This window comes from Echeneis naucrates, chromosome 2 (genome assembly GCF_900963305.1).
Source record: "Echeneis naucrates chromosome 2, fEcheNa1.1, whole genome shotgun sequence".
Lineage (NCBI taxonomy): Eukaryota > Metazoa > Chordata > Actinopteri > Carangiformes > Echeneidae > Echeneis > Echeneis naucrates.
In genome coordinates this window covers 2,776,372-2,801,693 of record NC_042512.1, presented here as the reverse complement: position 1 = coordinate 2,801,693, position 25,322 = coordinate 2,776,372, and the positions used below count along the sequence as shown (strand labels likewise).

Below are 25,322 nucleotides of genomic sequence, written 5' to 3'. Positions count from 1 at the left end.
TCTCATGACCTCAACAGTAGAGTGCACACTGAAGCTCAAAACACAAACGTAGTCATGCCAGATACCTTTGAGTTCTGCCGACAGAAGCAACAACAAAACTGGAACTAATTTTCACTGCTATGCAGATGAGCCCCACAACCTCTCACATGCTAAGCGAGCGCTCTACTATTTGAGCTAATTCCCCTGGGCTGGCATGCAAGCTAAGCTTTGGAAAAAAAAAAGTGAATAGATCGAAGGAGGCAGACTGGGTACTCGGCACTAAAACAACAGTTGAAATCTGCTTTACTTCCACTGCTAAGGAAAACTGCTGGGAGTTAAAACAAGCAAGGTTTATCCTGACGTATGTTTTCAAGACTGAAGATCTTCCCTCTTCAGCTAGTGCAGCTTCAGTATGGCATTGTTACTTTTGGAATGATGTCATCTTCAAACAACAAACTTTGGATAGTGAACAGCTAGCTGTTGCTAAAAAGCTGTTAGCAGAGAATGGTTTCGATCCATCGACCTCTGGGTTATGGGCCCAGCACGCTTCCGCTGCGCCACTCTGCTCATAGGACAACCGCTAAGAGAAGCATTTGTACAAAAGGAAGTCGTCTGTGTTTCATAATAGAAATGATCAGGATTGAATTCAACAGTCAAGTTAGTGCTCAAGTTACGGGAACATTTGCGACTTTCAAATTACTTTCTAAACCCCCACCACCCACATCACTGATACCTGCTGTCCTGGCGAAGAAGGAATGGCATTCCTCATCTTTTTTGCCAATTCCAACCAGGACAACCCCAAAGAGAAGCACTTACGCACAAAGACTTCATCGGTGTCAGATAAGTTCTATTAAGTTCTATTGAAGAAGCTCAAAAGACCTTGGAGGACCTCATGGTCCTGCCAGATGACTTTGAGTTCTGCAGACAGAAGCAACAACAAAACTGGAACTATTTGGACTGAACCTGGTTTGTCTGTATTACTTCCAAGGTAGGCTTGGAGGTCTACCAGGTCCAATTCTCTCCAGATGTCCCCAAACACACGCTTCCCCTCCAGGTTTGTCATCTCCAGTATAATTCCCTCAAAAAGAGTTGGAAGCTCACAACAAGAAGGTGCTGTTTCCTACCAACTATCTAGGCTGGAAAATGCTGAGTAATGCTAGCCTTGTGTGTCGTTGTTGTGGCCGAGTGGTTAAGGCGATGGACTTGAAATCCATTGGGGTTTCCCCGCGCAGGTTCGAATCCTGCCGACAACGGTCTGTTGTTGTCACAACCTGTGCTTCTTCTTTTTGCTGCCACAGTCCTGGTCATATTGGATGAACTGTTGGAGTTACTGCCTTCACTCCTGACGTCCAAGAATCATGCTACATGTTAGGAGAAATGACACTTCCTGACTGAATACCCAACAACTTGTCCATCTCCTCCTTAAAGTTGCATACTTATTCTGAATGTGTGTAGAAACAAGGATGGAAGGTCTCTGGTCCAGTCTCCTTGATTCACAAGGAGAGAATCTGTTAAATCTCATGTTCTTTTCATGTGATGGTGGTATCGTGGTCAGCATAGCTGCCTTCCAAGCTACTGACCAACAGCGTGGGGAATAAGCTGAGATAAATCTTTTTTTGGACATTTTTTGCTTTTAGTTTGTTCTGTAACATTGCTGACAAAATTTAAACAAAAAGCTGGCTTTAGGGAGGGATGTTGAAGTCACTTGGCTTCACCTCCAACAAAGAGCTAGCCTTGTGGAGCCATTCGGGGTGCTAACCATTACACTATTGTCGAAGAAGGAAACAAAAATGGGAAAAAAAACGTTCAGTCTCATTGAGCCTAAATCAAAAGAACATCAGATTGAGACAGGAAGAAAAAAATGTGAAGTGAAAAGTGTGAAAATAATGATTATCATCAGCATGAACAATAAACATGAACACAAAATAAAGTTTGACACAGAGAGGCTGTAGCCTAGTGTGTACAATAACTACACAACTTTAGTGGTCACAAACTGAAGTTGTAATCTGGTTACATGAGAGGTTACATGTTATCTTTCAAAGATACACAATCCATGAATGACTCAGTTAACTGAACAAATTAGTTTGAACCACTCACTCCCTCATTTTCTACCAGTTATCCACCACTGCTGAGACCAGACCGTGCTCAGATGGCATTTTCACTTTACAACAGCCAGAAAACATCATGAGGTGCCCAAGTGGTTAAGGTGATGGAATGCTAATCCGTTGTGCTTTGCACATATGGGTTCAAATTCCTTCCTTGTCAGTCTTCAGCTCTCTTTGATTGGCTTTTGAAATCACCAACATTACCCCAACTAATAGCACTTACTGCTCTCAGAATACAAGTCTGTGCTTCAGTTCGGGAAATGTTCATGACAAATTCGCGAATTTAGCTGTTTTAAAGAAATCGATCAAAACTTTAATTCCATCCAGGACAACCCCAAAGAGAAGCACTTATGCACAAAGACTTCATCAATGCCTCTGATTGGAGTGATCCGAGTTAGATCTGAAGAAAACATGGCTCCAAGAATTAATGTCGTTTTTGTGAATTAACCCTGAAAGGGGAAAAGAGAGCAAAGAGAATAGAAGTCAGATTGAGCTCAAATTTTTGCCTCACATGATCTCCTCCAAAGATTCTTTGCAGCCACTTCCCAGTTGTGTTGCAGTTCCAATGGACTCCCTTTCAGGCTTTTGCCCATCTTATACCTGAATGAAACCACTCCCACAGCTGCCTGTCTACTTAGTTTGGGCGGTTTCAATGGTCTTGGTAATGGTTTGTAATGAAGAACACATTTAGTCCATCAGGAACAGACAACGATCCTCTTAAATTCATGAGGAAAGGTTGGCATATGGTGAGAGGACAGCTAACTCTGGTGATTAATGTTGCTGCAGCTGATCTGAACAAATCTTTTCAAAATGGCCATCTTTGTTGTTTTTATTCCAACCAAAACTTTTTTCCACCAAATTGTTAAATAAACTCTCTGTCCTGGTTAATCTTTGGACGGAATGAAAAACATTTGAAATCACAAACTCTGCCCCAACAAATAGCACTTACTACTCTGAAAACACAAGTCTGTTCTTCAGTTGCAGAAATATTGATGACAAATTCATAGATTTAGCTGATCTCAAGAAATCATTAAAACAGGTCAAATTTCCACCAGAGCAACCTCAAAGAATTAGAATTAGAATTAGAATGTTTTTATTGCCATAATACACAACGTATAACAAACTCTAAAGACAACTCTGTGGTACAAAATATAATTATAAAATAAGAAAGATAAAAGATGAAGGAAAAAATATATATACAAAAATATATTTACAAAAGAAGCCAGTAAGAATATATGTACAGTTGAGAATTAGCATGACTGTAGATAACGGTGGAAATAAATAAAAAAGTAAAAAAACAAAAAGTAGCTATTCCTGAATTTAACAGTTAAGGTAACATAAGGTAAGAAGAAAGAAAGGACACATTGACAGAACCACTGTGCTTCATATCAGGACACAGCAGCGTGAATCATGAATCATCATGAATCATGTTCGGAAATGTTTATGAGAAATTCATGACTTTGGCTGATTTTAAAAAATAAATATAAATAAATAAAACATTTTGTCCAAATTGATCTGAGTTAGAAGACATTGATTGTTTACTTCTTTATTTATTTTATCTTTGTCAGTTAACGCTGCCCCAACAAGCAGCATTTACTGAATCCAAGTCAATCAAGTCAACAAACACGTTGGATAATTAATTGTGACTCTGAACTTTTTTCCAGTGTGTTGAATAAATGTGTTGTCCTCCTTCAGCAGGAAGTTTCTGTGGTCTTGGTAACAGTTGGAAGAACAGAATGATCAGACACCGATCCTCTTAAATTCATGAGGACCGTTAGCATATGATGAGAGGACTGTTAACTGCAGTGATTAGGGATCAGGGTTGTGTTGTTGTAGCTGATCTCAAGAAATCTATTTAAAATAGCAAATCATCATCATTTATTACTGAATTTCTGAGAAGGACAATCCCAAAGAGAAGCATTTATGGAGAAAGTTAACAAGCAGCTGTGTTGTGTTAGAAACACCAAACATGTCCAGAAAAGACAGACTGTTCTTGTGTATTTCCCTGAAGAGTTGCCAGACTGTGTTCACACCATGATTCCTGCCATCACAGTTCACCTTTTGTGTCTTTCTTTTGTCATCCCTCACAAAATTTTATTTGCTGGCACAGAGGCACGAATAGAAAAATGGCGAGGGGGGCTGTGACTTGGTTCCCATCATTCATATTAAAGAGCCGTTCAAGAGACTCTCTGTGATCTCTGTGAACATAAATCTTTACCTCGGTCTTCTGATCCGAAGTCAAAGACCTTGTCCTTTGGGCCATGTGGGGTCTGAGTGTGGCCCATTTTAATGTCCTGTTTTCAGTTTAGTGTCTGTTCTTGTCATATTTCATTGCTTGAACATTCATCAGGATGAAGGCAGCATCAAGCAGCAGAGGTCAGTGTTGGCCATGACCTGATCAGATCCACCTTCTGTGGAGGAGATCTGAAAAACCTCACTGATTTCTGTAAAATGGACACAGTTTAGTCTGTTCACCTTCACACAGCTGCCCAACCACGAAGGGACTCGAACCCTCAGTCTTCTGATCCGAAGTCAGACGCCTTGTCCATTAGGCCACGTGGTCATTGGGTCAGTCAGCTCTGCCTGGATACAACAGTGGTCAGGGCTGTATGATGTATGTTTATACTGAAACTCTGACAGCTCTCCTCCATCTCACTCTGTTACTTTCTCTGGGTTCCAGGCCTCGTAGGCAGCGTGTCAGTCTCACAATCTGACCAACGATCCATGTTGGTCTATGACGTTAACGTGTGTTAAAATCAGAGAGAATTTACACTCATTCAACTCAAATCCAGGAACATCCCAAACATGACTATTAGTCCTGTCTGAGAGTTTCCTCCACTGACAGCAAACATACTTTATATCCATACTTATCACTGTGATCAGGTTTGAATCATCTCTGTGAGAATCTCACATGAAGCTGTCAGGGTTAGGGTTAGGGTTAGCTAGACCATAGCTAGCTAACCCTAACCGCTAGACCATATGGGAGATGCAACCAAGCATCTCAGCATTCTAATGTTCATGCAGCCATTTTTGTGGACGATCCAATGAACCCTGTAGATCTCAGGCTGATGGTGCCAAAAGGACCACATCATCTGAAAAATCCTGCGATCTTCCACGAGAAAATGGCGTCTTTGACAGCCTTTTGGACACACAACCAGTCAGCGTGACGCATCCACCGTCACAATATTTCATGGTGTGGTTGAAAGAGGAGGGAGAATATTGGAAATGTAGGTAAAAAAAACCTGAGTTTGAACCTAACTCAGGTACCATCTTCGATGCCGAAACCCGGGATTGAACCAGGGACCTTTAGATCTTCAGTCTAACGCTCTCCCAACTGAGCTATTTCGGCTGGATGGCTACATTTCTGCTGGATGTTCTGTGACAGTTCTGCTTGTTTTTGCCCATTTAATAATAAAGATTTGAAGAAGGAATGAAAATCAAAGTGATGAACTGTGGATGGCAGCCTGCTGTTGATCTGACTGAACAGCGATGCAGAAACCTTTACCTTGTTGTTTCTCCGACTAGACACTGCGATAAACCCAATGAAGACATAGTGGAACAGGCAATCAATGCAAGAGTGTTGTGGCCAAGTTTTCCCTCAGATGGCACATGAGCACAGTCTCGACGCTCGGGTGACTTACTTTCCAAAACTAATAAGATGGTGCATGATGCTGAAGTACTTCTTCAAGAAGAAGATATTTACTCTTCAGCGTGGCATTGTTAAGATTGGAATGACACCATTTTCCAACATAACCAACCATGGATCAGCTAGCTGTTGCTAATAGGCTGTTAGCACACCATGGCTTGGGGGGGGGGCAGTGTCTTATCCATTAGGCCACTGGGCCAGATGTGACAATATGTGAAAAGACATGGCAAAATATGTGTTGAAAACATGGTGGAGCAGGTGAAAACATGTAGTGGACTTAGTTGTGTCTATCCTCAGCTGGGACTTGAACATAATCTCAACACTCAAGTGAGTTGATTTTGGAAACTGGTCTGACCAGACTGGAGCTGGTTAACTGACATGTCAACTTTTCAATAGATCGAAGGAGGCAGACTGGGTACTCGGCACTAAAACAACAGTTGAAATCTGCTTTACTTCCACTGCTAAGGAAAACTGCTGGGAGTTAAAACAAGCAAGGTTAATACTGAAGTTTGTTTTCAAGACTGAAGATCTTCCCTCTTCAGCTAGTGCAGCCTCAGTATGGCATTGTTACTATTGTCATGATGTCATCTTCAAATATGACAAACTTTGGATAGTGAACAGCTAGCTGTTGCTAAAAAACTGTTAGCAGAGGATGGTTTCGATCCATCGACCTCTGGGTTATGGGCCCAGCACGCTGCCGCTGCGCCACTCTGCTGTACACCACCCCAGATGGGACTCGAACCCACAATCCCTGGCCATTAGGCCACTGGGACACGTATGGGCACATTTTTTTGCCCAAGAAATGGCAAAAAATGCGATGAAATCATGGTGGAATGGGTGCGGTGTGCAGCATCCAAACTCGAATCCCATCACTGCCAATTACCCCAGCAGTGCTTCACTCTCAGTGGACTTCCTGCTCATCACTAAAGCAAACTGATGAAAACCATCACTTCCTGTATTACCCTTTCCCTGTTGCATCAAAGGAGATGCTGATTCTGTGATGTCACAAAGGTTCTAATGACATCACAGAGATCAAAGACTCCTCCCATTTTTTTCTCATGACCTCCACAATAGAGTGCACTCTGTTAATGAAGCTCCAAAGACAAACGTAGTGTGTCACTTCCTTGAAGGTTTGAATGAAGTGTGAGTCTGAAGAGCTGCTGCCTTTGATCCATGTAACAGTGTATCTTTGAGAAGTTAGACAATGTGAGACATGTGGCATTATTGCAGTGAAACAGGTGAAGTTATGTGGTAGTGTGGCTGAGCGGTCCAAGGTGCTGGATTTAGGTTCCAGTCTCTTCAGAGGCATGGGTTTGACTCCCACCACTGCCAGTTGTCCAAGCTGTGCGGTACAATCATGAAGAGTTTAGTTAAATCTAAAACTGTTGTGAATGACAGATTTAGAGTCCAGAGTGCTCATGATGACACCATGGAACCACATGTAGCTGTGTCCAAATGTTTGGAGCGGAGAATGGTGTCCTTTTTCTTTCACCTCTACTGCTGTAAGGTGTGTTTGGGGACAAAGGTATTTTGGTCGACTTTTGACCGCCCACACTTTTAAAAGACTAAAATTCCTTTCACATCTGCATGAACACATGCACATGCCTGCCTGGTTCCATGGTGTAATGGTTAGCACTCTGGACTCTGAATCCAGCGATCCGAGTTCAAGTCTCGGTGGAACCTAAATCTTACCAATGGAACACTGAGAGTCCTGTCAAAATACTGCCACTCTGTCCTTTGAAAATGGAAACTACCTCCTTTTGTCCACTCTACATGTATGACTGCATGCAAATTGTCTGATGAAGCCTCCTCTCTGCTTTATCTTCAGCAAGAAAATGTAACATAAAATTAATTTTAGAAGTGAGCTGAAAGAAAAGGAGCAATTCTGAAAACAAGTTCAGGAAGTTTTGCATTCACCACTCGAGAGTTTTGAAATGAAATGAAAATCTGATTTTATCCCCATTTATATTTATAACTGTAAACTACGATCTCTTAAAGTTAAATGTAAAATCAATTGAAGAGTACATCCAAACTTATACGTTGACTCAGGTCGTAATTTCTTCTCATGCTGTTTCTCCTTTGCTACTGCAGCTGTTACATTTTCGGTGAAACGTACTCATCCTCTCCATGGGCCTGCTTTAAGACCTCCAACTCCACTGTGTTGAAGTAACTGGATCTCCATTGATGATGGCTTTTTATAGAGGTTGTGCATGCGTGCAACTCAACATGAACATGAACCAACTAAGATCAGCTGTTCTGGAACTGGATACTCAGATTTTCAAAGAGAAATTGGCAGCACTGATGCTGAGCTGCTTAAAGTGTCTGTCTTATAAACAGGACATCCTGCATCCAAACCCCAGCAGTGCTTCACTCTCAGTGGAGTTCCTCGTCATCACCTCAACTAAGCAGAAAGTCATCTCTGCAGTTGTTCTCTGAAAGTCTGTATCCGTATCGTAGAAGAAAGAACAAGAGCAGTCGCACCACACAAGCATTTGAAAATAAAGCTAATTTAGATTATTTTATTTGTATCTTTAGCTCAACAAAGCGCAACACAGCGTGCCAGCATTCAACTTCCCAGCAGTGCCTCTTTATTGAAGTTTAAGGTTGTTGAGATAACCTCATGTAACTTCTTCTGCAGGAGTTTAGTCAGTAATTTGGTTGAGTGACTAAGCAGGATAATATGGGGCAGTAATTTCATCTTTCCCTGGTGGTCTAGTGGCTAGGATTCGGCGCTCTCACCGCCGCGGCCGGGGTTCGATTCCCGGTCAGGGAAAGTGTTTTTACTGAAAAATACAGGTGATTGAAAAATTTAATTATTTTGAACTCTCTCGAGATAGCTTTGAAACCTGTTGATGTTGTTAAAGCAGCCTTTTCTGTAATTACTGAAGTGTGCTTCGACAAACACAAAATCTTTCCCAGATGATCACATCCACTTTGACAGAAAGTGGATGTGGCGGTTAAAAATTACACTAATCTCCAGAGGAAATCTGAACACCCTGAGCAGAGTGGCGCAGCGGAAGCGTGCTGGGCCCATAACCCAGAGGTCGATGGATCGAAACCATCCTCTGCTATTTATGCATACTGCTACATATACATACTGGATGTCCCACTTTTTCAGCAGCATTGATTAACAGGAAGACATGGAGAATATCTATAATATTGATCATTGTAACCTACAGCTGATGAAAACCCAAAAGTAGTTTGTTTCTACAACATCTGACCTGAGCAACAAGGCTCTTTGACCAACTAAACCACAGCACCACTCTGATGTACAGGGATGTATTTTGGATCTGAAAATTCCCCCAACATACGTGGCTGACCATCATGACTCTTACCAAAGTTTCTTTCGCATAAAATAAACTGTCACATTAATGTCCTGAATGTGCTGTGTGTAAATAATGAGGTTCATCAAAACAAAGTCAGAACCAGAAAGATGAAAGATGAAAGAAAATATATTCTTTCATGAAATGTTCCTAAACTTCTATTAAAGGCAGAATTATTGCAGCACTCTATGGTGGAGGTCATGAGAAAAAGTGGGAGGAGTCTTTGATCTCTGTGATGTCATTTGAACCTTTGTGACATCACAGAATCAGCATCTCCTTTGATGGTTACTGATGGAACAGGAAAAGGTCAGATCCTGATATAATCTTGTGAATCCACAAGTATGCCTTTCTTTGTTTGTGTACCAACATCCTGAGCTCTGGAACATTTAATTAAAGAATACATTTTGATGACGATTGGAAATGTCTGTTTATTGTTTATCACTTGTTAGGATCCCTGTTAGCTGTCACTGAGGCAGCAGCTACTCTTCCTGGGGTCCAAATGAAAATGCACATCTGCAGTCAAACAGGTTCAGGTACATGCAGAGTCTGACATTAAAACAAACCACTTTACCATCAACCTCAGCTGCAGTATACACATTACACTTCCATCACCAGATCCTCTGTATATACATGTACTTCAGAGTGGTGCTGTGGCTTAGCTGGTCAAAGCACCTGTCTCGTAAACAGGAGATCCTGGGTACAAATCCCAGCAGTACCTTATTCATAATGTAAGATGTAGTAGATAGACACTTGCACATGGGAAGTGCACATTCTACCACTGACCTACATCCTCTGCATGGTCTGGCAGCATTAGCTAACCAGATAGCTTCTGAGCTCATTCAACACTGATCTGTCTGATGAAGCCATTTGGATGAGATGAGGACATTGATGATGCTGCTGAATTTAGGTCACCTGCGCTTATGTCAACAGTCAGAGCTCCATCCACAATAAGAGTACTGAAGAAAAATACTTTAAACATGAGCTCTGTGTCACATTCATGCAGCTTGTGTAGAAACAGTTCATTACATCAGAATGAACCTTCACCTGTTAAGGTAACAGTTTGGTAACAGTTGAGGAGGAAACTATCCAGGCTGGAAAATGAGAAGTCATTTCTACTGTGTGCTGTGCTGAAATAGCTCATTTGGGGGAGCGAACAAAAGGACCCACAACAGCTGCTGAAACCCAGGATTGAAACAGGGACCTTTAAATCTTTAATGTAACGCTCTCCCAAACAGGCAGGATCTCTGTGAGACACAAAAGGAGCAACATTTAGGATAATTATAGCTGCAACAGCAGGCTGTAACAGGAACTGGTCATCATGTCTCTGTGGCGCAATCGGTCAGCGCGTTCGGCTGTTAACTGAAAGGATGGTGGTTCGAGCCCACCCAGGGACGATCTTTGTTTAGTTCACTGGTATTATAGTTCACACACGGAGGACCGGAGGATTTTTACGTTGATGCTCAGTTATCTCCATCTAGTGGACAGATGGTAGAAGTTGATTCCTGAAAAGAGGAAGTGACTTTTCCTCAGATCAAACTGTTGAAGGAGAACGAGCAGCTTCTTCCTCACTGACTCACTCAACCTCTGTCTCCTGGGTTTGGATTTAGGTCTGGGTCTGGGTCTGGGTCTAAGACCAGGTGGGCCTGCTCAGAGTCTCTGTCTCTGGAACAATAATGGAAGCTGTTTAAAGTTGCTGACAATTGTGTGCTTTTCTTCTCAGGTTTTTGAACCAAAAAAACACAGTTCTCCCAAACGCAAACCTGAAGATAAAGGGTAGGTATTAGTTTTTACAAAAGAAGTCATTTGTCTTTAAGTTGTTGATGTGATTGTGATGAACATGTGGTAGAAAATACCATACGTGTGATATAATTTATAACACAATCATCTTATTTATAAATCTGATGGTTCCTCTCTACCTCTAAATGTCACTCAAAGCTCTGTTATACTCTGTATCATAAAGTTCATCAGTTTATTAATTTTATCATGTTTCAGAGATTCATCCACAGCTCAGCCTGGACAGGTATTAAGGCAGATTATGGCAGCCTGATGTTCTTTGCTTTCAGTGTGTTGTTTCAGACATTTTCATTTGTTTTTCAGATAGTAATATCTGACACTGATGATCTGGATCCACCTGAAACAAATCCAGTCAGGAGTACTTGCTACAGGTAAGTAAAAAAACAGAAGCGACTCACTTAATTTAATTTTAATTTATTGATTACATGGGAAAGATATTTGCATTTGTAAGATGTTCAACATATTCTGAAACCTGTGACATGCTGGTAAAATTCACAGATGATGCTGCTGTTTTGGAAGAAGGAATTGACACAGGTGGGCCGAGACGAGAGTTTTTAACTCTACTGATGAAACATCTGAAAGACCGGCCCATTTCTGATGGACCAGAAGGACATCAGTTCTTGGTGTACAATGCAAATGGTATGAACAGGGTTAGATGTAAACAACACTAATGGTTAATGATCATTAACTTTATATATCACATGACATACGCTTTGTTGCTTGAACTATTTTTCAAAAACATTTACCCTGCCAAGTGCAAAGCAAGACACAGAGTTCTTCTTTAAATCAGTAATGTTCAACACACAACCATTTTTACTCATTTCTATATGTTTGGGTGGATAGTCATTTTAGAAAACATTGAAGTTTCTTTAGGTCATTTAAATGTGAAACAATGTTTGTGGTCACTTTTTAGATTCAAAGATGGTCTTTCAGCTCTTCAGTTTCTGACTGCACTGCAGCAACAGCCTACTTTGCTGGCTCCTGTCCTGTGCCACTCTGAAAAGCCACTCACTGGTCTGGAACTTGAGACTCTTCAAACCTGACCTCAGTCCATCAGGAAGTAACAGGAGACTTAAAGAAAGTCAAACTTTGGGCTACTGGGCCGACTGTGTCTTTGATTGTGAAGGTTTGGAAATCACAATTTTATTTTTTTTTTTTATGATTTGTTGAGAAAATACATTGCCAAGATGTAACTGAAGGTTTTTCTTTGCAGAAGGTCAGGCTGCTGTGTCTCTGGAGGATGTTTTGATGTTTGCAGCTGGGCTGACTTCACCTCCCCCGTCCGGATTGGAACCATCACCAAGAATAGAGTTCCTGGATGACTCTCCATTCCCAGTTCCCAATACATGTTCAAACACATTGAAATTAGCACTCCTAGATTCACACACTGTGTTTAAGTCACACATGGACTTGTAACTGTAACTTGTAATTGGTAACTGGATCACCAGACCAGACTCATATAGGACTCATTACTTTGCGATAATTTTTATCAATTGATGTCAAACTCAGCAAAAATGAAGCTGTGACACTTGGTGTTCAGACAGACTGCAGTGTTCCACCACTCCAAATCAGATTTCTTAGCTTGTCATTCACTTTTCCTTGTGATGTTTCCAAATGATTCTGGTACCTGTTCATCTGAAGAAATGAAACAATGGGAATGCAAATGTTATGTTGACAAACAATAAAAAAAATTACAAATATTTCCTTCTGATTGCATCTGTGATAGATTGGTTATCAGTTTTTTCCAAACTATTTTAAAACAGAAAAATCGCATGTTTTTCACTCATGGCAATATTTGATTCAATTCTGTGTTACTTGTCTAATACCAAATCACAGCACAGTCATCTCATGGCTCTTGACATGTATATTAAAAAAAATAATTAATTAAAAAAAAAAAAAAAATAAAAAATAAATAGGACAGAAACCCCAATGAGTAAGCACTTGATAAAGCAGGACTCACAGCTGAGCAGTTTGTTTCAGCTTCATGTACAGTTCTGTTGCAGACTCCCAGTTCTCTGGCTTCTGTAGTTGTTTGTGCTCCATAACAAAGTCAAAGTCCTCCTGCATGTTTGAGTCCCCACATGGAGCTATTGACAGGCTCGCCTCTGGAACAGCATCCAAATCAGCTGGTTCAATCTCAAATCCAAAATCTGTGGAGCCAAATCTGTGTTAGATACAATAAATAGCATTTATATTATTTATTTATATTTAAGGAATAAAATAATAAAACAAACATGGAAATATCAATCTATCTCCAATATTACCTGTGTGGTCAGCAGCACAGTTCATTGGACATGACGCTGTTCTGGAAGTGTGAATCCTGTGACTGTTCCACAGTCTCACACACTCATCCAACATCACCATAGCAACATCTCAGAAGGCACTGATGCTCATGGCTCCCGTTGAAGTATCCAGCAAACAACTCCATCCAGAACTGAGACCTGTAGAAATGGATAGAATCGGAAGTAAATATATATTATTAGTAGAAGTGGGACTCCATTAAAAAAAATCTAATTAATTAAAGGCTTTGTAATGAATGAATTGAAACGAACACGTTAAAGTCCCAGCCTCAATTATTATATATGTTTAGAGGAGTTAACCTGCGATAGAACATAAAGATAAAAATCAAATGAAAGGTCAGTCATAATAAAATGACTTCATGAAGGCCACTTACCTTCCCCTTCTAAATATGGCCCACCAGGATTCAACACGCTGCTTATTCGTGGATGAGCCATACATGTGGCTGGACGGCCCAGAGCAGCAGTCATCATGATGGAGGCGTAGGGGAGACTGAATGGCAGCCATAATGCCATTCTCCGTGCCACAATCAGTCCTCAGTCTCATGAGAGGAGATTCTCAGCGATCACTGTTGGCTTCTTGTTATTTGTCGGTCCACATTGGAGCCACAGCACTTTAGGTGAAAAAATCCATCCATGCGTCCTGAGAGAGCCAGTTTATCAGAACCATCTGCATGCCACATACAGTTCGCTCCCATTGAGTAGCAGCTTCTTCTTAGAAACCTTCTGCGTGCTCTCTCATTCATCACATCATCTCTCTTCACTCGAAGATTGGACTTTTGTCTGAGTACCTGCCACATCGTCCGATAGCCAAACAGTTGTCCAGGTCCACGAAGTTCCAACCTGATGGCGTTTGGAGAGGAATCATCCTTTTAAGAGTCCGCAGGCTGATGTTTGCACCGTGTAAACTTCACATCATGCTTCAGTAGATCAGGTGCTGCTACCTCCGGATCTGTATATAATGGGAGTGTTTTCCCTCTCTGAGCTTTTAAATCAGCTCCATGTGGCGCCATCAATCCATGTTTATCTGCTAAAATAACAAAAAGATATCATTCATTTCACACACACACATATTGACTTCCATATTTTACAGATATATCCACACACGTACCTGGACCTGTTTCCTTTCGGCCCACAGTTCTTTTGACTTTGACTTTCTGTCCTCCATGAATTGTTTATATGATGTTCATGGTTGTTCTGCTGGAATGAACGGAGTTCCGTATCAAAACAGAAAGTTAGCAGCAGCTAAAACAATCAGCAACAATTGTGAATTTAGGTAACCGAAAGCCTAAAATAAATAAATAAATAAATAAATAAATAAACACTAGCAACAGATACTAACTAAACGCGTTGCTATTCCGTGAAGACAACGATTGGCTGCTAGATGAAACGGTGCACTTTAATTCACTGCATGTCTGACAGCGGCTTCAGCTAGTTAGCGCGATGCTACACTTAGCTTGTTTAGCATTTTCCGGCTGTTTATTAGATGTCTCCTGTGCGCGTGCTCCTTCCGTCTGGTCCGTTCATCAACGTTAAACATTCTACAGATCGTCCGCACGGAAAACACAACCGCGTAAATTGGCTCAAGTTGTTTCCACAAAACGGCCAAAACATCATTTACTCCATGCTGCCATAAACTTTCACTCAGCAAAGTTTTCCCGCCACACAAACCGATACAAACATTTTGAGCTCACAGTCAATCTTCTTCTGGATCACTTCCGGCATTTGGTACATTCCCCTTCCGGAAGATTCTGTCGTTTGGAAATTTATTTCGAGATTTGTATAAGTGTTCTGCCATTTGTAAATTTGTTTTCTAAAATGTACATTTGTTTTGTCCGTGGTAAAAGTGTTTTATGTAATATTGTTGAAAAAAATGTAAAAATATTTCCCAACATGTAAATTAGTTTGACGCTTTGTAAAATCGTTTCGCACTTTGTCATTTTTTTAGACTTATCGGCCACCGTACCATTCTGATGTAAAACTGATGGAACGAGTTAAAGAGGATTTTTCGACTCCTCTCCACTCCAGCTGTGAACATTCAGTCCAATACACATCCATCATAAAGTCAGAAACAGCAGAAATGAGCACTAGGTTTAAACTGTCAAATTTCAGAAAGTGGACAAGATTTTTAAAAGTTGAACACAAGTTTAATAGTTGAAGGTTTTGTGAACATTTTAAAGTTTGAATGGAGTCTCTAGTTGAAAGTATGCGGAAAGAGATCAAAGATGAAAAAGCATGAAGAGCGTTTGAAGATTTGTCCCATTCATTAAAAATGTAAAAAATAAATAAACCTATAAAAAGTTAAATATAAAAAAAAAAATTTAAGTGAAAAGGCTGAAAAGTCTCAGCAATCATGTCCTGAATTAGCTGAACATTTTGATATCAGTATGCTGTCGATGGCAGCCTGCTGTTGATCTGACTGAACAATAACTGGCCCTGTTTTGGACCTTTATTTTTCCTTTAAAAACGGCTCCCAACAGTAAACACAGACACATTTTAACATATAAAAATGTTAGAAAATAAATCCCAGGGCCCAAAGTACTGTGGGATCAGGCGGAGACCTCTGTTCTTAAATACTTAAGAAAAGAGACTTTAGAGCAAAACTTTGCATGTTAATATTTCCATCCATATTCAGAGTCTTTGTGTCTTTGGCTTCATCTTAATGAGAGCTCTCTGGAAACACATGGATCCAGCTGACAGAGAGCAGCAATCAGAAATGAGCTGGCTTCGCTTCCCTTTCTTCTCACTGAGTCAATCACATCTCTGGCTTTATCTGCTGTGGATTTTGTTCTGGCTGACTGCATTTCTTCATCACTGATAACACCACGCTCAAGCAGTTTATCCAGAAGCTGGTTGAGAACAGAGTCAGACACTCTCTGAATGAATTCTGTCCGAGCGAGAAGCAGCCTCTCTTCTGCTTGGAGGTTGTCGTCAGCTGGGAGGCTGCTTTGACCAGTTCCCCTTTTTGGACCTAACATGAAACCAGATGAAAGACTGTTTAATAATCACCAATAACAACCAGCACTTTAAGACATTGTTGGGATCTTTGTTGAAACTTTGTCCAATTCAGACAGTGCAACAGCAATGACTGTGTACCTTTATTTCATGTCAAATGACATTTTTTTGGCCTCAAACTTCATTTAGTGTGAGACACTTCTTCATATATTTTAAATAAAGGAAGATTAAATTTTTACTTGGCAGAAGGACTTTGCATTTCCACACTTCTGTTCCGTCTTCATCTTTGACCATCACAGTCAGTGTCTCTGTGTTTGGAGTCAGGAAAACCATAAATGTAGGAGGGAAATTTGGCCCATAATTTAAGTAAAACTCAGCAAACTGCAAAAGAGGAGACAAAACAGAGGAAGAAAATGTTTATCTACTAAATCCACTACTTGTTGTACGACAGTGATTCTACAGCAAAGTGACTAGATGAAATGATTTCAAACAGTGACACAGCTCTCAGAGGAATAGGACGACAGTTTTATGGTTTTGATATCTGTTAGAAGTGTATGGAGGTTTGACTCACCTCAGGCTGTATTTCAAATTCCTCTGAAGGAGAGAGGACACTGTATCTTTGGTCAACTATCAGTTTGCAGGCAGAAGGGAGCGTGATGTGATCAGCCTTTTGTTGTTCAGAAACCTTCAGCAGCAAGACATAGTGTTAGCGCTGGAAGAGTAGACTCATTTTGAAAAACACACATAAAGATCCTGATCTAAAGCTCCATTCTGTACTGTTTGATTATTTGGACTCATTAAGCTGCTTTTTGTGACACATGCTGAACTGGCAGGCAGAAATTAACACCAGCAGAAGAGATTTAAAGGTTCACAGTTCAGATGTCAAGTTTCCAAGAGTCCCAGTATGAGAATGTTTGATGAAGTTTGATAGTTAAAGTCACTGAAACAAACTTCACCTCAGACAAAGGGAGGTTGCTTGGCAGGAGAAACACATCCATTATTTGAATGCCTCTGTCCGGAGGTCGGAGGAACAGGAGAACTTGGGCACAAATAGGTTTCTTGTTGTTGAATACCCTCTGTAGCATCTCTCCCAACCAGACGAGGCCAAAGGCAGAGAGATGAGAGACTTTGACAATCACATGAGTGTGTGTGATCTCCAGAGGTTTGAGGAAGCTCATTCCATCATCGGTGACGTGGACGACAGACAGCAGACCTTCAGAGGGCAGAGCTGGGAAACAGAGACACGTTCTATAAAATGATAGGGATGGTCTTATTCTATATCCAGGACAGGAAGAGCTGTGTGTCTTTGTGATGTTCAAGCCTTCGTTAGTTTCCCAACATCCAAACTAGTCTTCTTGAAGAACCATCTGATTGATATCACACATCTGACAACATCAACTTGCTATAGAAATATCTCATCCTTTGATCTATATGTTAGAAAAGTCTTTCTTTTCCACCATTTTACCAAAGGAAAACTTTCATTGCTTTATTAACTATTAAACTCTTCAGAGTGCCTTAGTGAGGTATGTTGAGTCAGTGGACTGTGACTGTAACATTGTCAGGCTGAGATTGAAGTTCAAAATAAAACTAACTCTGACAAAGTCTGAATGGGAACTGTGGCATCACAGCAGAGCTGTTAGAACAGATAACAGGACTGTTGGTTTTTAATCATCACTGTAAAAAGCACTAATCTCTATCTCACCATCTTCTGCCTCACAGTGTGGGAGGTGGAGCTCACAGACAGCGTCCTCAGGACAGTGGATATTGAACAGCGGCCCAGCAGCCATCTTGCCAGCTGATTGGAGGAGGCTTTCATCCCACTGGACAGTGCTGTAGAGGAGCTCCGCCTCCTGATCAATAACAAACACCAGTCCAGTTAAAGAACACTGGAACATACCTGGACCAGGACACCTGAACCTGCAGGACACAGAAGGTAGAATGAGCCGAAACACAAACACCCTATAACTGTCTAAGAGGAGTACACTGAGCATGAAGGGGAAGAGGAGGAACCATCCATGAGACCACCAACACTGCAGAGATGGCATCAGCTGAATTACCTGTATGACACTTTGGTAGATTCAGTTTTCAGTTCAGGTGTGAAGCTCTGTGGAGACTGTGGTCCAGAAAGAAACATCATCAGTTTGACTGGAAATAAGCAACACACAGGTCAATCTGAACTGAAGCATTCACACTATGGGCATGCTAAAAGAACTCAAGGGAACAAACTGGACTTAAACTGTACGTGTCTCTGTCTTCCCTCTTATTGTGATCTAACTCAGAAACTCTTTGTCCATCACAAAACATAAAAAATTTAAACAACAGTTTCAGTTTCTGTCCTTTCCTCTTTCTCTGCTCAAAGAGATTAAATCATTGCCAGCTACAGGAGATTTTGGTTTAGTATTTGTTCTCCCCTTCCTGCCATGTGCCGAGCCTCTAAATCAGTCTGGAGCATCAGGACAGATATTTGACCTCTCACCTTGTCCGGCTTTTTGTCCTCTGACACAATCATCTTTGTCTCTGCTGTGTTTGGACTCTGTTTGACATCAGAATGACCTGATGGGAGGAGAAGACACAGCAGATGGCAGAAATCAGTGTTCACATCCTCTGACTCAGATCTGATGATGGAGGAAACTGTAGAGTCCTGCAGCAGCAGCTCAAAACCTCCTGTCATCATGTTTCTCTCAGATGATCCTGGTTTTCTATTGGCTGTGTACCAATCTGAGTGGGCGGGTCCAAAAATATGCTGACTGGACTCAGTCTGTAGCTGTCTTTATTCAGTTTAAGTTACCAGCTGCAGCCACATGTTGTATTTATAGACTGACTGATAAACAGCTGCTGTGCTGTAGAAAGTGAAATTACAATCAATCTGGGATTAGCTCTGTGTGGATGAACAGATAAGATAACTCCATAGAACTAAATGATCCAGAAATATCCTACGTACAATAATCACCATGTTTACTGAAAGGATCCATGTTCATCTGTTATATATTACATGAAATTAAAAACCTCCACACATTAAAATAAATCTGAAATAATATGGTTCTGTAACTTTTACCTGAAATTAGCCTGAAACTTTAATGTATAAAATGATCAAGCAACATGTAGTATAATATTATTAAAATATTGAAAGAAGTACAAACAAGCTCACAGTATTTAACTTAAATATGATCATGTGATCAGGCCCAGGTGGCCATGTGGCCCAAACATGTTCAGACTTTAAGGATCCAGGTTCCCCAAAAGTCTGTTGTTGAAACGTAATGAATAAAGATCTTGATGAAGAGAGCACAGTCAGTTTGGTGAACAGGACTCAGAGGTTCTATACTCACAGGTTTTCTCTGTAGAAGCTTTAATCACTCTTCCGTTGAACCTGCAGAGACAAAAACAACCACAACAGTGAGACAGTGAGTGGAACATACTGAGGTTCTGTCAGACAGAGGTAGTAGTAAAAACAGACGGTGATGATCCAACATCAGTCTCAGCAGATAAATATCAACTAATCCTATATAAATTAATCTGATTAGTCTGAATATTATTAACCTCCTGGCTTCCACATATGAGGCCATTATACTTCCACTTAGTGCTGGCAGAAAAGTAGAATACATTTTATAATACGTTAGAGTCATACGGCCAACAACACACCCGAAAGAGAAATTAAAAATGCATTCCATGCAAGAGTTATTGTCTTAGGAGGTTAAGTAATGTTGTCTTTTTTCTTAGAATAGATAGGTGTCCTGTGGTTCACTTTAATATTACTAATTATTATTAACATTCTGGTAACCAATAATTGAGAACCAATCCATGCTGAGCAGGAATCATCATGGAAAGCAGCTCTGCAGCAGGCTGGGTTTAAAGGTTCTGTAGTGTCGGGGTTATCATGCTTGTCTCACACGCTAAACTTTCTTGGTTCGAAATGGGGCAGGAACACCTTTGTTTGGCAGCAGTGGCTCAGTGTGTTGGGGCTTGTTTCATTCCCCAGCCCGGACATCAAGATGTGGAGTGTGGAATGGTGGTCCGGGGGATGGACTCTTTTTCAATTTTCAAGACCGGGCTTAAAACTTTCCTGTATGACAGAGCTTATAGTTAAAAACAAAGTCCATCTACTGTTTAGCTATGCTGCTATAGGCCTCGACTACTGGGGGAAGGACTGAGCAACTTTCTCTCTCTCTGTCTCTCTTTCCCCCTCTCCATACCCTTCGCATGTGCCGACATACTATTAACCATGTCTCTCCGAAATCCCTGTTTCTCCCAGTTCCCAGCATGTGTAACTATTTACTAACCATGCTTTCCCGAAATCTCTGTCTCTCCCAGTTCCTGTCCTCTCTCACCCTGTCCTCATCCTGCAGGTGGTGAATCATCGCTACCTCACGTTCCTGCAACGCCTGCTGCTCCCATATTTCTATGAACTTCATACAGCATCATATGTTCCTGCCTACACCTTTGTTGAATATCCTCTCTCTCTCCCTGAAGCCACAGTGGAGATAAAGAGCTGAGTCATGAAGGTTCATCACTTTACTGATGATTTACTGAAGGTCCATTTAAACTGAGAGGCAGACAGACAGACAGACAGACAGACAGGCAGGCAGACAGGCAGGATTCTGGTCTGCAGAACGACCACATGGTGACAGTGTGATGAAAGAAGATCAGTGATGTGCAGCTTTCAGTCAGACTGATCTCAGAGCTGTGACAGATGAACCTGATCAGAGAACAAACACTCTCAGCTCAGATCTGACAGTTTGATGGACGAGGACCAGAATCTGAACATCTCTGAGTTCTTCAGCTGGAATCTGCTTCATTTGATGGTCACATGATCACAACAGTCCTCTGACTGATCTGATTGGCTTACTGTTTTCTCTCTGTCTTTCTGTCTAATTCTGAAATCTGTTTCTGTCCTCCTCTCACAGCTTCACTGAGGGTTAGAGTGAAACAATATTACTGAAAGGAACATGAACTGTGTCCAACTGTACTGACCTCACAGTCTCCAGTCTAAAGTCTGGACTCTTCACAAGAACAGAAAGATCCTTCAGGTCTGAATCTTTCAGGTTGTTCAGACTCAGGTCCAGTTCTCTGAGATGGGAGGAGTTGGACTTCAGAGCTGAGACCAGAGAAGAACAGCTGATCTCTGACAACCTGCAGCTCTCCAACCTGAGTAAAGAATAAAAGATGTGACTTTAGGAGACGAAGTACCTGCTTCAAAGCGTTCAATGTTTCATCTCTTGTTCAAAGGTGAAGACTTAGAAAGTAGATTTTCAGCAAATGATCGAAACAGCTGAACCAACATGAAGCAGCTTCACAACAGTCAAATACACTCAAATACAGGCAGGGACATACAGCTCTAATTAATAATAATGACAACATGCTGCTGTCCATCAAGACGCAGTGATTTCACCTCTTAAACTCTACCAGCTCCACATGTGGCTCCATCTGTACAAAATAATGTTGATTTGAGATTCTTCTAAATATCCTCAAGTTTTCAAAGACAACAAACATGCCAGACTTGACTCTGGAGAAAAGTCAACACATGAACATTTTCACTTCATTCAGCAGTGACCACGTTTAACAGTTTGGTCTGAATGTCAGTCAGTCTGCTTGAGTCACATGACTTTATATTTGTTTTGGAATAAGAAAACACTGAATATATATTTGTTCATGTCAGTGTGGGACAATGTTTCCTGTCGAAACACTGAAGGATTTTTCTTGTTTTTCCCAAGTTTTAAATCTATAGTTCAACATTTCTCTGCCACAGTTACTGGACTAAACCAGAGAAGAAGAAAACAGACGTCAGAATGAAGATCCTCAGTGAGGATCAGCATAATATCAGCCTGATGTCTGCAGGTCAGAGTCACCACAACTGTAACATCATATTAATCTGAGAGCAGAAATAAAACATGAGTCTGACCTCAGAGTCTCCAGTCTACATTGAGGACTCTCCAGAAAACCCCACAGATCCTTCAGTCCTGAATCCTTCAGGTCATTCCGACTCAGGTCCAGTTTTCTGAGATGGGAGGGGTTGGACTTCAGAGCTGAGCCCAGAGAAGAACAGCTGATCTCTGATAACCTGCAGCCCTCCAACCTGAATAAAGAATAAAAGATGTGACTTTAGAAGACAAAGTTCTTGAACCTGAAGAGGATTTTCTCTCAAAAATATAAACCTGTCTGCAGGTCAGAGTCACCACAACTGTAACATCATATTAATGTGAGAGCAGAAATAAAACATGAGTCTGACCTCAGAGTCTCCAGTCTGCAGTGAGGACTCTTCAGAAAACCACACAGATCCTTCAGTCCTGAATCCTGCAGGTAGTTCTGACTCAGGTTCAGTTCTCTGAGATGGGAGGGGTTGGACTTCAGAGCTGAGACCAGAGAAGAACAGCTGATCTCTGACAAACTGCAGCACTCCAACCTGAGTAAAGAATAAAAGATGTGACTTTAGGAGACAAAGTTCCTGCTTGAAAGTGTTCAATGTTTCATCATCTGTTCAGAGCTGAAGGTTTAGAAAGCAGAAGTTTAGAGAATGAAATTCAAAATGCTGAACCAAAGAGTATGATCTCTTCTATAACGGAGAGATGGTCTTCTGGTCAGGGATGGAATTTTGGGTGGAGGCATTTCCCTTGCACTGTTTTGTATGGAGTCAGAACAATCTCATAATGAATGAACTCTCGTGGGGGCTTTCGTACTCATATTTTGCAGTGTCGTAGTCGTATTTCGGACTTCACAAATGTGATTTTGAGGCACACTTATAAGATAAATTTATGGAGCATACAAATTGCTGAATGTGCAGTTATGAAATCTGTGTGTTGAATTTTGAGACTGATCTGACGTTGCAGTTTAACCAACATCACCATTGGCTGATAAAGCTGTCGATCAATCGCATGGAGAGACTCAACCTCAACCTGTCAGTAACATTTATCTGACTATCCCCTTGTTGTAAATCATGCAATGTCACTGAATGAGTGGAAGCATCCTGCTTAGCAAAGTTAAATGTTTGAATGAACATAAACTATGTGACCGTATGTTACATGCCATCTTTGTGAAAGGTGTTGTTGATTGTTGCCATAGTGATGACGGTCGCAAACGGTTTAAGTGTGGAGAAATGTAAGGGGCCACATGAATGGCTGATGAATCTGTCAATCAAAAACATACATTTGATTGACAGCTTTACCAGCCAATGGTGACGTTTGTTGGACGCTGAAGTGTGTGACTTAAGTTTGACTGGAGCCTCCATCTGTTAGCTCTGGCAGGTAAGTCCACTCTAAAACCAGTCAAACTGTCAACTACACAACCTCCAAAAGTTCTACACAGAAAACATAACTCATCATTAATGATATATTTGAAGAAACATGAATAACTGAATGTGGAAATCATACTTAAATATGCAGAATCTATTCTGATCTATGTCATCTTTAATGGATTATAAGGATGGGTTCAAAATTAAATATATAAATAAATAGTTGATTTTCCAGATTCTGACTGATCTTCATTTGAATGATCTGATATCAGTCCGTAGAATCCTGAGACTGATATTTAACATAGCTGGGAGATCAGCGAGGCAGACGGAGCAAACATGTTTCCTGCAGCAGAGAGAGGAGGGCAACGGGGCAACTGCTCCCCCAGCAGACCAGCCCTTAGAGCCAATCCTTATCTTAGTGTGGAACCAAACCACTGCAGCTGATTGGACTAAAGCTTTGCTACACAATCACAGCAAAATGGATGTTTTCCTGAGGTGGTGATGTTTACATTAGGTATGTTTGGAGCCACCTTATTTCCACTGCTGCAGTGTGTTGCTCATGTACATTCATGTAACTGCTTTGGGGTCAGTGGTTCATGTAAACATTATTATGCTAATAATGGACCAGGTGGGAAGGTTCCTTGGAAAATGAAAGCATTAGTTCTGACAATCTGTTTGATATTCAAACTAAATTGGCATTATGACTGAAATATCCCAAACTCAACCAATAGAGCCATGTTACATGTGGATGAAGTTAATATTCTATATTTGTCATTTCTATGATATTTTCATTCATAAATGATGTTGTGATATTACAGATATTATAAACAAACTGTTCCTAAAGCAGAGAGATAAACGGTCTCTGGATGTTTGGAGGAAGCCAAAATGAAGAACCTACTGTCTTAATAAGAACACTTACAGTGTGGAACCTTACATTAAGAATAAGTGAACTAAAAGACAAAGATCATTATGGACAGTTGTGTTCAGGAACACTTCCATTAGTCCCAGAAACAGGGAGCTTTAATGCCACACCTGAGGAAGACCGGATTTGTTCACTATGCAAACTGGATGAAGTAGAAAGTCAGATCCATGTTTTGTTTTTGTCATAGTCCACTCCTGGTTCTCCCCTCCACCACCCACTCTACCTGCCTGCTTACCTCTCTTAATCAGGATAAACAGACTCATCTGTTCCTCCCAGACTCCCCTTAACCAGCTCCTCCACTCTGCCTCTCTGCCAGATTGTCTTTGCATTACGCTCAGCTTTCCCGACGGACCTCCTGGGGCCTAACCTGCCTTCGGCCCCAGACCACTACTCCTCATCTCTGCCCCGGTAACCTGACCTTCTGCCTGTCTGTAGACTCTGCCTCTGCCTGCCGTCTGTTTGGGCTATTGCACATAGTCAATAAAGTTCTCAGCTGTTCCAGTCTAGACTTGTGCCATTCTTGGGTGAGAGAGTGAACCCATTATAGTTTTGTTGTTCTGTGTATGAGCACCTCAGAGGTGTTTTTGTTGGCAAAAGGGTTTATATTTGTGTTGATTTCTTTGATTTTGGATGATTCTAAGAAACACTGAAATAAGATTTTAATATTTCAAATTAATATATGATGTCCCCTTTCAAAAACATTAGATTAATGTTTTCTATTCCAATGTCAATTTGAAATAAACTTTTTCAAAAGCTATTTTTTGAACCATTTAACAGTTAAATGTATAAAACCTGAAGAGGATTTTCCCTCATAAATATAAACCTGTCTGCAGGTCAGAGTCACCACAACTGTAACATCATATTAATCTGAGAGCAGAAATAAAACATGAGTCTGACCTCAGATACTCCAGTCTACAGTGAGGACTCTTCAGAAAACCACACAGATCCTTCAGTCCTGAATCCTTCAGGTAGTTCACACTCAGGTCCAGTTCTCTGAGATGGGAGGGGTTGGACTTCAGAGCTGAGACCAGAGAAGAAAAGCTGATCTTTGACAACCTGCAGTTCTCCAACCTGAGTAA

General features: G+C 41.0%; 2 protein-coding genes and 8 non-coding genes across 10 annotated transcripts in view; 6 read left to right on the top strand and 4 right to left on the bottom strand.

The window, feature by feature from the left end:
* LOC115053002 (NLR family CARD domain-containing protein 3-like) overlaps window positions 1-25,322 on the bottom strand; it is a 237,659-nt gene that overhangs the window by 191,143 nt on the left and 21,194 nt on the right. The window lies entirely within an intron of this gene.
* trnas-uga (transfer RNA serine (anticodon UGA)) lies at window positions 1,151-1,232 on the top strand. The gene has a single exon. It is a non-coding gene; the product is annotated as a tRNA-Ser (tRNA).
* Window positions 4,575-4,647, bottom strand: trnar-ucg (transfer RNA arginine (anticodon UCG)). Its single transcript has one exon. It is a non-coding gene; the product is annotated as a tRNA-Arg (tRNA).
* Window positions 5,361-5,433, bottom strand: trnaf-gaa (transfer RNA phenylalanine (anticodon GAA)). Its single transcript has one exon. It is a non-coding gene; the product is annotated as a tRNA-Phe (tRNA).
* trnaq-cug (transfer RNA glutamine (anticodon CUG)) lies at window positions 7,342-7,413 on the top strand. The gene has a single exon. It is a non-coding gene; the product is annotated as a tRNA-Gln (tRNA).
* On the top strand, window positions 8,432-8,503 carry trnae-cuc (transfer RNA glutamic acid (anticodon CUC)). The gene has a single exon. It is a non-coding gene; the product is annotated as a tRNA-Glu (tRNA).
* On the top strand, window positions 8,730-8,801 carry trnam-cau (transfer RNA methionine (anticodon CAU)). The gene has a single exon. It is a non-coding gene; the product is annotated as a tRNA-Met (tRNA).
* trnat-cgu (transfer RNA threonine (anticodon CGU)) lies at window positions 9,698-9,771 on the top strand. The gene has a single exon. It is a non-coding gene; the product is annotated as a tRNA-Thr (tRNA).
* trnan-guu (transfer RNA asparagine (anticodon GUU)) lies at window positions 10,374-10,447 on the top strand. The gene has a single exon. It is a non-coding gene; the product is annotated as a tRNA-Asn (tRNA).
* On the bottom strand, window positions 15,278-18,636 carry LOC115053087 (NACHT, LRR and PYD domains-containing protein 1b allele 2-like). The gene is made up of 6 exons (XM_029517654.1): window positions 18,576-18,636; window positions 17,802-18,016; window positions 17,056-17,327; window positions 16,671-16,784; window positions 16,339-16,480; window positions 15,278-16,115 (listed from the first exon to the last, which is right to left on the bottom strand). Exons 2-6 carry the CDS (start codon window positions 17,992-17,994, stop codon window positions 15,799-15,801), a joined length of 1,038 nt encoding a protein of 345 aa, XP_029373514.1. The 5' UTR covers window positions 17,995-18,016; window positions 18,576-18,636; the 3' UTR covers window positions 15,278-15,798.